Source organism: Terrapene carolina, unplaced genomic scaffold, assembly GCF_002925995.2.
Source record: "Terrapene carolina triunguis isolate 2854851 unplaced genomic scaffold, T_m_triunguis-2.0 Scaffold436, whole genome shotgun sequence".
NCBI lineage: Eukaryota > Metazoa > Chordata > Testudines > Emydidae > Terrapene > Terrapene triunguis.
Window position 1 is genome coordinate 441,589 of NW_020664787.1, and position 13,030 is coordinate 454,618.

The 13,030-nt window shown below is 41.1% G+C and overlaps 1 protein-coding gene across 6 annotated transcripts in view; it reads right to left on the minus strand.

Moving 5' to 3' along the window:
- RAP1GDS1 (Rap1 GTPase-GDP dissociation stimulator 1) overlaps positions 1-13,030 on the minus strand; it is a 157,831-nt gene that overhangs the window by 12,785 nt on the left and 132,016 nt on the right. For all 6 annotated transcript variants that reach the window (XM_024212836.3, XM_024212838.3, XM_024212837.3 and 3 more), the window contains 5 exons: positions 10,435-10,560; positions 3,419-3,562; positions 3,011-3,142; positions 2,346-2,480; positions 640-765 (listed from right to left, as the gene is read on the minus strand). In XM_024212836.3, the coding sequence (XP_024068604.3) occupies positions 640-765; positions 2,346-2,480; positions 3,011-3,142; positions 3,419-3,562; positions 10,435-10,560 (663 nt within the window). The remainder of the gene's footprint in view (positions 1-639; positions 766-2,345; positions 2,481-3,010; positions 3,143-3,418; positions 3,563-10,434; positions 10,561-13,030) is intronic.

The following is a 13,030-nucleotide window of genomic DNA, read 5'->3' on the forward strand; positions in this document are numbered from 1 at the left end:
AAAAATGGAAACCAGACATGTACTGTAATTACAAACCCTAGTGAATTTTACAAGGACTGTAGTATTCACAAACTGTGGCTGAGGGTTGCTGGAAGCTATTTGATATAGCAATTTAAAAAGATGCTTGGAATTTAAAATTAAAGAAAACACCAAAGAGTCACAGAGACTCTTTATAGCCTTCTGTCGTTTGCCACTTTATTTATGATAGTTCTAGCCACTATGTGATAGCTGCAAATTACATAACATTTATTCAGTTTGAAATAGCAATTTATCAATTATTAAATGGATCAGCCCATTCAAGGGTGCTAGATACAGAGAAGGTACAGAAAAAGTGGGAACTGAGTAGCACAAAATGAGCCTCAGCTTAGGTCAAAACACCTGCAGTTAGATACATATTCATAATATGCCAGTTTAGAAGAATGCTGAAGTAGAAAAGTAAATAAGTGTCTGAAACGTGTTCTGATTGTCCATGGTAGTCAATCCAGAATATTTAAATCAGCTCATGTTTCTCTCATTGTGCTAAGACTTAAGAAAAAGTAAAAAAACAAACAAAAAAAACAAACAATTTTTCTTCTAGAAGAGCCTTAACAGATTATACCAACGAGAGAATCATAGAACATAAAGAACTGCTTATTTTACCTTGTGCATCTATTAACATTCTTAACGTTCCCAGCAGCTTGAATTGAACAGGGGGCATCTCCGATCTGAGAAATTTCAGTACCGCTTCTGCAACGCCAGCTGATAGCATCTTAGCCTTATTTACAACTACATGAATAAAGAACAGAAATTATCTCAGAAATCATTTTTGATGATGCATTTAAACTAGATGGAGACTGTGTCATTTCCAAGACAGTGCAAGAGCAGCTTTTCTACACACACTGAAAAACAGCATACTAATGTGTACATTGTGAGCACGCACACACTCTATATAAATAATTTTATGGTTATGTAGACAGTGTGAATTTGAAATGTTTTGTTCTTATTCATAAATCTAATTCCCAGTGCTCAGTCCTGAGTATATCAGCTGAATGCCAGAGTCCTCTACGTGGACAATAGCTATGTGAGCAGGAGAAGAGACCATCTGGAGAGAGAATTCCACCCTAAAGGTTTGGAATAGACGCTGTGTACTGAAGGATCAGGTTAGTAGGGGGACCTCTTGCCCTGCCCCAATACACTGTGCAAACAGCAGTGTGGGGTATCCTGCAGGGAGTGTGCATTCCTTGTGCAGCCTCCTAAATCCTCTCTCATCCCATGTAGTGAGACTACACTGATTCCACCTCCATAAGGCTCTCCACAAGTGGTGAGGAGGGGACAGAGTTTGCCCCGTACTATGCTTAATGAAAGTGATACATTAGTTCATATTCTAAATAGTACTTAACAGGAAGTACCCTTCTGCGGCAGCTATTCCTTGGGTTCCGAAGGTTCTAGATATTGGTTTGAGACCAATCCTGCACGTATTCATGGGAGGCTGGCCCACTGAAGTCGGTGGGATGACTCGACTAGATAAGGTGAGCAGGAGATGGCTCTCGAGCATTGTTAAAGGGATATGAATTTAGTAGGTATTAATGTTCAGTCTCAGGAAGTTAGTATTTTTCTAAATTAAATATATGCAGTAAAAGAAGAGTAAACCGATCAAAGAGGATGATTTTTGGCTCAGATCATTGGAAAGTATAGGTTTTACATATACATTATTTATATATTTGCTTTGGCTTTTATGTGAATATTCATGTTTTATGTTCAGGCAATCAAAAATTGATACAAATGATTAAAAATGACAATATTTAGGACTTGGATGGCCCATTACCTTCAAAGATTGTTACAAACATTAACTAATCCTAATGGATCAAATGTCCTGATAGGCCTTCTCTAACGCTAACATCTGTGGGGGAAAAAAAGCTCTGAGAAATTACAGCAAGATATGGTATATCAGAAAAGTGAACAGTTCTCTTTGCGAAGATGGAAATCCTAGGTAGGATCCCTTATTAGCCAGAGAGAGCCCAAAATGATGCAGAACAGTTGCAGTGCCAAGGGAAGTGACACTGAGGTCTCCACATATTGCAGAGCCAGGCAGCACAGCAGCTCTCTCTGTGGGAGTACAGGGTGGATGTATTGCGGGACGACAGTGGCAGAAACATAAGCAGTGGGTTTGTGACCTACACAGAACTGCTGGCCACCAAACCCTCCCAAAAGATGTAGAAGTGGCCGTGGCCTAGCTGCACAGATGATCGCTGGCCTGCCTCCAGGTTGGCTGGGGACAATGTCATCCCCCACATTGTTTTCCCCTGGGCGTTGCACTGGGAGCCAGAATTCATCCTGAGAGATCAGCAGTGCGACGTAAGCCTTACCAGGAATAGCCAAGTTTCTGAGTGCACTCAGTGCTGCATGCTGCACCGTTACATTTCCATCTTCCACATGTCTGTCTAGTAGATCCATCAGCTTTTGAACTATCCCATTATCCACCATATGGATGCAGTTTCCATCTGCACAAGACCAGATGAGTCACTTGTATGCTCACAATAAATCTTAATATGCATACAAGAGCTTCTCAGTACAAAAGTGTCATTTCCCCCTCTTCCGAATTTTACAATTCAGGTGAAGTGTAGCATCTGACCACCAGGGTCAACTTCAATTACAGGAACAATTATGCATTTACAGTAAAGGAATGGGAAATAGAGCAGAAGGTAAAAATTGAAAACTCCAATAGCACGATACAAATATATATTTGAAAAATGCTGCTTGAGGTAGGAGTTTCTAGAGTTGAGAAATTCCTCAAAAAGGGATAATGATTCTTTAGTAATGTGTCTGAATCTTCAATGTAGAAAAAAACAGAATTCTAAAAGCAGGGTTAACCTCTTTCAGAAACCCAGCAAAGGTGTGCAAAACTACCAATGCTATCATAAACCAAACTAAAAAATCCCACCACAACACAGGCTTGATTCATAGCTATACAGAAAGAGCACATTAAAAGGGTTCAAACAGGCAAACATAAGCTGTTATAGCATATTCTTACCATTTCTTGCAAAATTTGCAATAGCCAGTGCTCCTGCAAGCTGTAACTGATGGTTATTGGAAGGAATCCATGAAAGCACCCTTTGGAAGACGCTGCCTTTCCCTCCTTCAAATAACTTTTGCATGGATTCATCTGGAGGCAAAAAGTGTAGAAAATCAACATGCAAAAGAAATGTTAGTTCAAATTCTTCCCTCTGTTATATTTGTGTAACTCTATTGACTTCACTAGAATTACTCTAGATTTACAGCGGTGTAAGAGTACAAAATCTGGTCCACTGAATAACTAGCTAGCAAGTCCTTAAAATAATTTTTAAAATGTGTTTTATATATTAAAAGTAAAATTAAGCTGTAAAATGTGACATAGATATCCTCCGCTGCTTTGCAAAATATACTAAGATACTGTACTCACCTCCGAGTAGTAGTAAAACCATAAGATCAGAGGCTGTTTTAAGTTCAGCTATGTCATCCTCTTTGTCACTGTCTACAGTCTTCTGGACAATCTCAAGTAGACACTCGACCAGGCCCGCTTCAACCAGCTGCAGTTTAATGATATCTAAAAAATATCACAAACACAATAGTCATCATTGTGATAGAAGTATGGTGTTTATCATACACACGCACACACAGTAGCTATATTGCGCAAATAGGGAGTAAGGGGAGCAGACTTTCAATACTTTAGTGTCTGCCTCAGCAACAGTAAAAATAATTTGATCTTGAAAGGACTAAACACTGTAGATTTATTTTCTTGTTTCAAGTTACATTAATTGCCAGAGCAAAATTCTGTTTTTGTTACATCAAAAAGACTCTACTGATGCCAAATTAGTGGAACTCTCATAACTGAGAGTAGAGCTAGGATATCAGTGTCCAAAAGCATTTTCTGCTCTGCCTTATAGGTAGATTATAATGTTGCCTCCCGTATTCTCAATAACATGATAATTTGTAAGAGAAAAAAATATAAAGTGCTTTAAAAGAGACTGAATTCATCTGGGGATTTGAAAAACACTTGAAAAGCCGTGGCAGATGCCTCTTGCATTTCATACCAGCCACAGACAAATACTGAATGATAAATAAGACAATTAAATCAATGTAATGTAAATAACTTGCGGCCACACACGAAAAGGTTTATTTGGTTTGATGTGGTCCACTAGCTGTATTTTCAAGGGATGCTTGCTCTGCAAGACATCATCATATCTTTCTCTAGCAATCATCTACTATTCTGTTCTATGATTAGTTAATATTTGTGTTATAGTTACACCCAAAGGCCAGGCTGTTGTGCCAGGCACTTTATAACACTGCAGTCTGTCCCTGCCCCCAAGCGTTTACTATGTAAAGACTAGATGTGTGGCTTTTAAGCACAGTTCTGAGTAAAGGGTGGTGTCTATATTGCACCAGTAGGCTTTGTGACTTGGAGACCTGCCTGATTTACAGCTGTGCCCCATGTTCCTCCTTGCACTCCAGGGGGCAGTAGTTTGCCACCAGACAATACCACCAGGTCAGCTCAGCTCAGCTCTGGCTAGCTAATATGGGGGAAAGAACCAAGGTTTCACCTGCTTCCTGTGCACCTTCTCCATGGGTGGGGAATAAGTAGGCATGCAGCTCACTCCGATGTGCCCAGACCCAAGGTCTGAGCAGACCATGCAGGAGTGTAAGGGGAGTTCTTACTCCCTTGTTCGGGCGCAGAGTCCAAGGCACAATCTCTCTCTATGAAAAGAGCTTGGAAGATATTTAAAAATTCTGAAGACGTCCTGACTAACAAGGAAGGGAAGAGACTCAGTAAACTGTAGCTTTCTGAATGTCCTCCAGGAAAAGTGAGGAAGCTGGCAGTCCTGCTCATTCCACTCTCCTCAGGTCACGTCTTACACTCACGTATGGTGCACGGCATACAGTGTACGTAAGCTCTTTGGGGCAGCACCTAGCACGGTCGGATCCTGGTCTATGATTGGGGCTCCTAGATGCTATTGCAATACAAATAATAAATGTTTATTATTAAAATGTACTGTCATCCTTTCCATAGCTAGGCACAACAGAGTGAGCTGTGGTTAAACCTCTTACTTTGGAATTTGCCTGCTTTTGTCTCTGTGTCAGAACCCAGGGCTATGTGCGGGGATGTCTGCAGAAGAAGGAATCCCACCAGGCTACTTCTCCAGATTCAGGGTTGCAGTGCCCCAGCGCTGTGACTGCCTTCACCCCTTAACAGTAGCTATACTTGGCCCAGCAGATCTATGTAGTCACAGATCTACCAGCTCGGCTGTTGCTCTGGCTTGCCCGCAAATCACCTCACCACACTGGCCCTGGAGCCTTCTTGGAACTGCACTCCATGCAATCCCCTGTGGAGGATCCTTGCATGCTGACCTCCCACCAAATTAAAATGCAGACGCCCTCCCCCCCCCCGGACCGGTGGCCAGGACCCAGGCAGTGTGAGTGCCACTGAAAATCAGCTCACGTGCCGCCTTCGGCACGCATGCCATAGGTTGCCTACCCCTTGTCTAGATCCATCCTCTTTGGAACCCCCTTTCAGGTAGTTGAAAGAAGCTATCAAATCCCCCCCTCATTCTTCCATTCTGCAGACAAAATAATCCCAGTTCCCTCAGCCTCTTCTCATAAGTCATGTGCTCCAGCCCCCTAATCATTTTTGTTACCCTCCGCTGGATTCTTTCCAATTTTTCCACATCCTTCTTGTAGTGTGGGGCCCAAAATTGGACACAGTACTCCAGATGAGGCCTCACCAATGCCGAATAGAAGGGAATGATCACGTCCCTCGATTTGCTGGCAATACCCCTACTTATACAGCCCAAGATGCCGTTAGCCTTCTTGGCAACAAGGGCACACTGTTGACTCATATCCAGCTTCTCATCAACTGTAACCCCTAGGTCCTTTTCTGCAGAACTGCTGCCTAGCCATTCGGTCCTTAGTCTGTAGCAGTGCATGGGATTCTTCCGTCCTAAGTGCAGTACTCTGCACTTGTCCTTGTTGAATCACACAGGTTGTGCTGCATTAGGCTTCCCATGGGCCTTGGACAGCAAGTTTCAGTGCTAAAATAATTTCAGAACAAAATGTGAGGGTCTGTTCTTGTCTTTCACATGCAGAAACCCCACTGACTTCAATGGGAGTTGTGTGTGTATATATAAAAACCCTGGGTGAAATCCTGGCTCCACTGTAGTCAATGGCAAAACTCTCATTGACTTCGGTGGAGCCAGGATTTTGCCTATTGCATCTAAGGGTATTTGATTGCAGCAAGAGCAGGGCCAAAGCCAACTTCCGGTTGTTGAAATGGGAGGGAGTTTTGTTCCTTGCTCATGGATAATCAGAAATTACTAGGCTGAATTCTGCTCTCTTATTGAAATCAATGAGGCTCAACAGCGAGGAAGGATGATCTTGTTAAGGCAATCCATTGTTAAGGCATTGAAGTGGGATTTGGGGTCTGCTCCTAGCTCTACAAGTCTTCCTTATGTGACCTTGGGGAAGTCAGTCACTCTCCATTCCCATGGGTAAAACAGGGGTAAAAGTACTTTCCTGTCTCACAAGTGATGTGAAGATATTTCAGTTAGTGTTTGTGTGGTGCTCAGCAAATACAGTCATTGATGCCATAGGAAAATCTGAAAATTAATAAATAAATAATTGAGATCACTGGAGTTACACCAAGGATGAGCTTGGCTCATTGTTTTATATCTTTTTTTAAAGCTCTGGGAATTTTGGAGGTTGCTTTTCATAAGATTTGGAAATGGACTGTGGCATGGGGTGGTGACAGGAGGAGCTGCCAGCTTCACCTATCTTGAAGAATCGGTGGTCTGACTCTCCCCATGTGGTGCTTCTATTTCAGTCACTAGGTTTTGCTGCATGAATGAAAATTCAATGTTTCTGTCAGAGCTACTGACCTTCGCGTGAACTTTATGTGACAGGCCCAGAAATGTTCAGCTGGGAGAGTTTTAAATAGGTACTTTTGTACTGAGCTACTTTAAAAAGTAGGGCGTTTCCGTGGATACAGACTACTAGGTTGCAGGTGTGTTGTGATTAGAATTGGAAACCGCTGCACAGGGCCTTTCAATAAATGGATTGACTGTGCATGTACTTCATTTAAATGTTTCAACTCACTGACATACTATTCAGCGCCACATTTAGATGTGGCTAAGCAATACAAGGATGGCAGACTCACTGTTGTGACAGACATCAGCGTGTCTTGAATTAGCAGTGAGGGGCATAAATGCTTAGCATACTACCTCCTAACATGCATGAAGGGATGTTATTTTCAACAGCACAGAGCCTGCTCTGTCTTACTGTGACTGCAAAACACTGCCCTCGAACAAACACTAAAGTATCTGAATTACAAATATCAATTATGAAAATAGCAGACCAAATTCTGCTGTCAGACTGAAAAAGGCAAAAACATTTTTTCAACCGTACATTGTAACAAAAGGCAGTCTCTGGCAAAAATGCACATTTTTTAATGTTTGGAAAATAAAGACCCAAATTTTGCTTTGATTTACATCCTGTTAAACCCACTAGTAAACAGGGTGGCACAGGCTGTAATCTGGGGAAGAAGTTGTCCCCAAACATGGAAAAGAGCATATGATTCTCTTAAGATTTTTTTCCTTTAAAAAAAAAAAGTGTGCATGGGCATAAATTTGGCACTCATGACTAGTAGCACTGGCTAGCGGCGTGTACTGAGTGATCCTCCAAGCACAGATCTGCCTCACAGCTCAGTCCTGACCTACTCAACCTGATACTTCATCCCTAGGCTCCACTCAAGCATCGATGTTAAATCATACAAATTTGCTGAATCTTCCTAGGGATGCAGGCATGTTCAGAAGGGAGTAAGCTGATCCTGAACAACAATTTTGCATTTACAACCAAAACAGAATTTGAACTTGAGTCTCCTGAGACTAATGCATTAACATAACGAATATTAACTACTATGGGGAAGGAACGCAAGCCAAAATAGGAAAACAACAAGTTCAAGAATATTTAGATAAGTCAGATGTATTCAAGTCGGCACAGTCTGATGAAATGCACCCTAGGGAACTTAAGGAACTGGCTGAAGCAATCTCAGAACTGTTTGTTAGCAATTCTCTTTTAGAACTCCCGGAGGATGGATGAGATGCCAGGGAAGGGCAAACACCATACCCATCTTTAAAAAAGGGACAAAAGAAGACCCCAGGAATTATAGACTAGTCAGCTTAATTTTGATACCTGAAAAGATACTGGAACAAGTTACTAAGCAATCAATTTGTAAGCATCTAGAGGATAATAGGTGCTAATAAATAATAGCCAATGTGGATTTATACAGAACAATTTTTGCCAAACCTAATTTTCTTCAACAGGGTTACTGGCCTACTGGATGGGGGAGTTGTAGATGTGATATATCTTGAGTTCACTAAAGTTTTTGACACAATCCCACGTGCCATTCCCCCAAGCAAACTAGGGAAATGTGGTCTAGATTGAATTATTATAAAGCGGGGTCAAAACTGGTTGAAAGACCATATTCAAGGAGTAGTTATGGATGGTTTGCTGTTAAATTGGGGGACATATCTAGTGAGATCCCACAGGGTCTGTTTTGGGTCTGGTACTATTCAATATTTTCATTAATGATGTGGATAATGGAGTAAAAGTATGCTTAGAAAATCTGCAGATGATTTCAAGCTGGGAGGGGTTGTAAGCACTTTGGAGGACAGCATTAGAATTCAAAATGGCTTTGACACATTCAACAAGACGCAGTTCAATAAAGACAAGTGCAAAGTATATGCTTAGGAAGAAAACATCAAATGCACAACTACAAAATGGGGAATAACTGGCTAGGCAGTAGTACTGCTGAAAAGGATATGAGGGTGATAGTGGATCACAAAGTGAATACGAATCAATAATGTGATGCAGTTACTAAAAAGGCTAATATCATTCTGGGGTGTATTAAGGCATGGGAGGTAACTGTTCCATTGTACTCGGCACTGGTGAGGCCTCAGCTGGCATACTGTGTCCAGTTCTGGGTGCCACACTTTAGGAAAGATGTGGACAAGCTGAAGAGATTGCAGAGGAGAGAAACAAAAATGATAAAAAGTTCAAAATCCTGACCTTTGAGGAAAGGTTAAAAAAACTGATAGTCTTGATAAAAGAAGACTGAGGGGGGAACTGATAAGTCTTCAGATGTATTAATAGCTGTTATAAAGACGATTGTCATTAATTATACTCCATGTTTACTGGAGGTAGGACAAGGAATACTGGGCCTAATCTGCAGCAAGGAAGATTTAGGTTAGATTTTAGGAAAAACTTTTTAACTGTAAAGGTAGTTAAGCAGTAGAATAGACTTCCCAGGGAGGTTGTGGAATCCATCATTGGAGGTTTTAAGCACAGGTTAAACAAACACCTGCCAGGGACAGTCTGGGTACACTTGGTCCTGCCTCAGCGCAGGAGACTGGGCTAGATAATCTCTCAAAGGTCTTTTGCAGCCCTACATTTTTATGCTTTCTGTGATTAAACTATTACACCGCCAAACACCCATTTCCTGACTTTATATCTCATGGGCTGCCCTGATCTTTGGCTGTACAATTTAAATATACCTATACAAGAAAATTTTCATAATAAATTTGACCAAAATGTCAGATTTTTTTTTAAAGAAAAAAAAGGAAATCACCTATTTGTGTTGTAATGATCTACGAGAGCTGGGTTTGGTTATCAGTCCTGTTCTCTCATTCCTCAAGGGTTACAGAACTATGAAAGAAGGTCATGTAGCCCTTCAGGGGGAAATGGAAACCCTTATGTTGCTTAGGAAAATCCTTTCAGCTAACTGAAGGCGTGACAATAACAGGCTCCCAAAGGAGTCTCATCCAAACCTCCTCAACCAAAAGATGGTGTTCAAAGCAGAGGGCCAAGAGTAAAGTAAAGAGGGTGACACCCTGAAAAAGTGCCACAAGTTAAATAGTTACTTAATAGTAACTAAAACATGGTATTTATAATTTTATCAAATAATTAAAATAAGTATGACAAACAAAGTATTCTAACAAATGTAATTAGACATGGAAATACTTATAAATCCATTATAGGACATTTTTGATATTCAAATCATTTCACAAACCTAATAATCCTCATAAAGCCCTGTAACATACAAAAGTTGGTATTAATATTCCAGTTTGAAATACAGAGAAACTGAGGCAAGAAAGACACAGAAGAAGTTGATGTTAGAGATGGGACCAGGTCCCAGGAATTGGTGACACCCAGTTGTATGCTTAGGCTGCTAGGCAATATTCACATTACTCTTCATCTCCAATTGCTATCAGATGGCTCAACTAATATGGCTTCTACAGGAAAGGTTAAATTGCTGAGCAAGGTAAAGTATCAAATAATTACTGACAAGTTGGCAGTTCTTGAATAGTCAGTGTACAAATAAGGAAAAAATGAAAATTATTGTATGACAATAAAAGATGATCAACTTCTCACCATTTTCTGCCAGAGGAGCCAAAACTTCAAAAATCATCTCTTTTTTGTCATGTTCTATTTGTTTCTTGAATAGTTTTACAATCTCTTCGGCAATGTTTGTGTAGGCAAACTGCTCTTTGCTTGATTCTGTGAAATAAAAAGGGGAAATTGATTTGGTTTGTTTACACTCAAAGTTTTCTTTCCTCTTTATTACCAGGTTTATTCAGCACGATGATTAATTGGGCTAACTGCTCTTCGCAGACAAGAACAATACACTTCAGTACTTACGCTTGTCACTAAACAAAAAGAAAAATGTCTAAGACTTTAAGATAAATGTACTGACCTGAATTATTAATTATGTTCCAGGCTATGAAAACTTTGCACCAGCAGAATACAAAGGTATCCAAAGCAACAGTAAAATTACAAAGATATAAATTAAGACTTTGCCTTAAGACCAAAATGAAAAATTATACATCATGTACTGAATTTTCTATCGCTGAGATAAACGGTCGTATGGAAATCATTAATATTTACATGGTTGCATGCTGGTCGCATTTATTTTGGAATATCTACACAGCTGAAGCCACAAGGCCAGATTCTCTCTTGTGCTGTGGCTGCTTTATGCCACACCCCCTGCACATAGCAGTTCTAAAAGTACCATAGCTGGTCACAGGAGGATCACCCAGTGGTGTAGAGAGTCAACACAGTGACTCCTGCCCTCCACCCGCAGTGTCCAGTAGTAAAGGGGATGTGGCTGGTGTTGACCAGAGTCCTGGCAATCCCCAGCTACTATAATGGCCGCCTGAGGCCAGTGGCAGATGGGATAATTTACAGTAGCTTTCAGGCTGCTCTAATTAGCACACTATCGTCCTAGGATTTGGGAAGCGCCCTCTGCCCAACACTGTGCTGTGCACTCTCAGCTGCAGATCTGGGCCTCAGCATGCAGATTATATTCTTTTTTCACTTAAAATGCCTGGGTACAGAATGGCTTCTTCAATGGATTTTGATCTTAGTGTTTTAAAAGGGACAGGCCAGATTTTGACCTTCCACTGTAAATCTGGAATAACTCCATTGAAGCCAATTACATTATTCTGGATTTATATCCATTTAATTGTGATCAGAACCTGACTCCACAATCTAAAATCTGTTAGTTCTGTCCATTGATCTGTATCTTCATATCTCTAAAGAGTGGCATAAATGGAATCTCTTGAGGCCATTCATGTTCCACTGAAATCAGTGAGAGTTTTGCCATTGACTTCAATGGACGCATGATCAGGACCCTAGAGCAGAAATACTCAAGTGAAGAGCTGCAGGATTGTGTGATCCTTCCAAACCATGCTAAACTCTAGATCCCAAAATCTCCTGTACTGAAATGGCAATTTCTGCCCCCAAACATCTTGTGAGGCTTCCAATGGGGTCACATCTGAGGATAGTTTTTAGAAATCCCAACACTGAAGCAGCAAAATAGTACTGTCTGGGCCAAGGCTATATCTCACATATGCTTGCAAAAATATAAATAAATAAATAACATGTATTCACTTGCCACCATTTAACCCTGGTTTTTAACCCCTAACTTCATTAATTATAACTTAGCATGATTTGTCATTTAAATATCTTTCCCTAATTCTTTAATCAGGCTTCTTCATTTTTAAAACTATCCTAGAGACTAAGACTATTGTATAGCTTTTGTATCTGAGCTGAGTGAAATACTCTCTTGGGGTTACTCTCTGTAAGAATAGAAGGTGTTTCCTGATAGCCATATCTGGGTTCTGCAGTGAAATGTGCCCCAATCTAAAATGCTTCCACTTGGACTACTGTCTCAAGCAGCTTTCGTCCAGTCCATAGCTGAGCAGCTGCGGCTATGTAAGAAGCCCTATGGCTCACTGACTTCAGTGGGCTTTGGATCAGGGCCATGTTGCAGTATTGTACCAATTCTTCTCAATAGCATTTTCCATTTGCCCAAAGAAAAGGGAGCTACTTCCCAGCTCTTGACACGGTCTCTTTCGCCCTTTGCTTATGTTGAGGAATTTTAAGACGAAAAACATTTTAGGGCTTATAGCTTCACAATTACTCATTTAGAGCTAAATTTCCATAAAGGCCATAAAGCCAGCCTCGGTTTTTGCCCTGGCAGTTGACTCTAAATGAAAATGATAGTATCTGCGCATCTGACAAAAAGAGAGGTTGTTTTAAAAAGTGCGGCGCTTTAGAATTCGGGTGTGCTTTCTTAGGGCATATCTACACTTACCTCTGGAGCGATCAATCCAGCAGGGGTTGATTTATTGCATCTAGTGAAGACGCGATAAATCGACTCTGGTGCTCCACCAGAGAGGCGCAGGCAGAGTCAACGGGGGAGCGTCAGCAGTCGACTTACCGCAGTGAAGACACCGCGGTAAGTAGATCTAAGTATGTCGACTTCAGCTATGTTATTCACGTAGCTGAAGTTGTGTAACTCAGATCGATCCCCCCAGTGTAGACCAGGCTTTAGAGTAGGGCAAGTTTAATGCCTCTCATTCCATGAGGCAATGAGCGAGCTGCCTAATTCTGAGGCAGCCTAACTTAACTGAGTTCAATGAACCACTGTACCACTCCCACCCCCCCCACTTACACCTACAAGTAA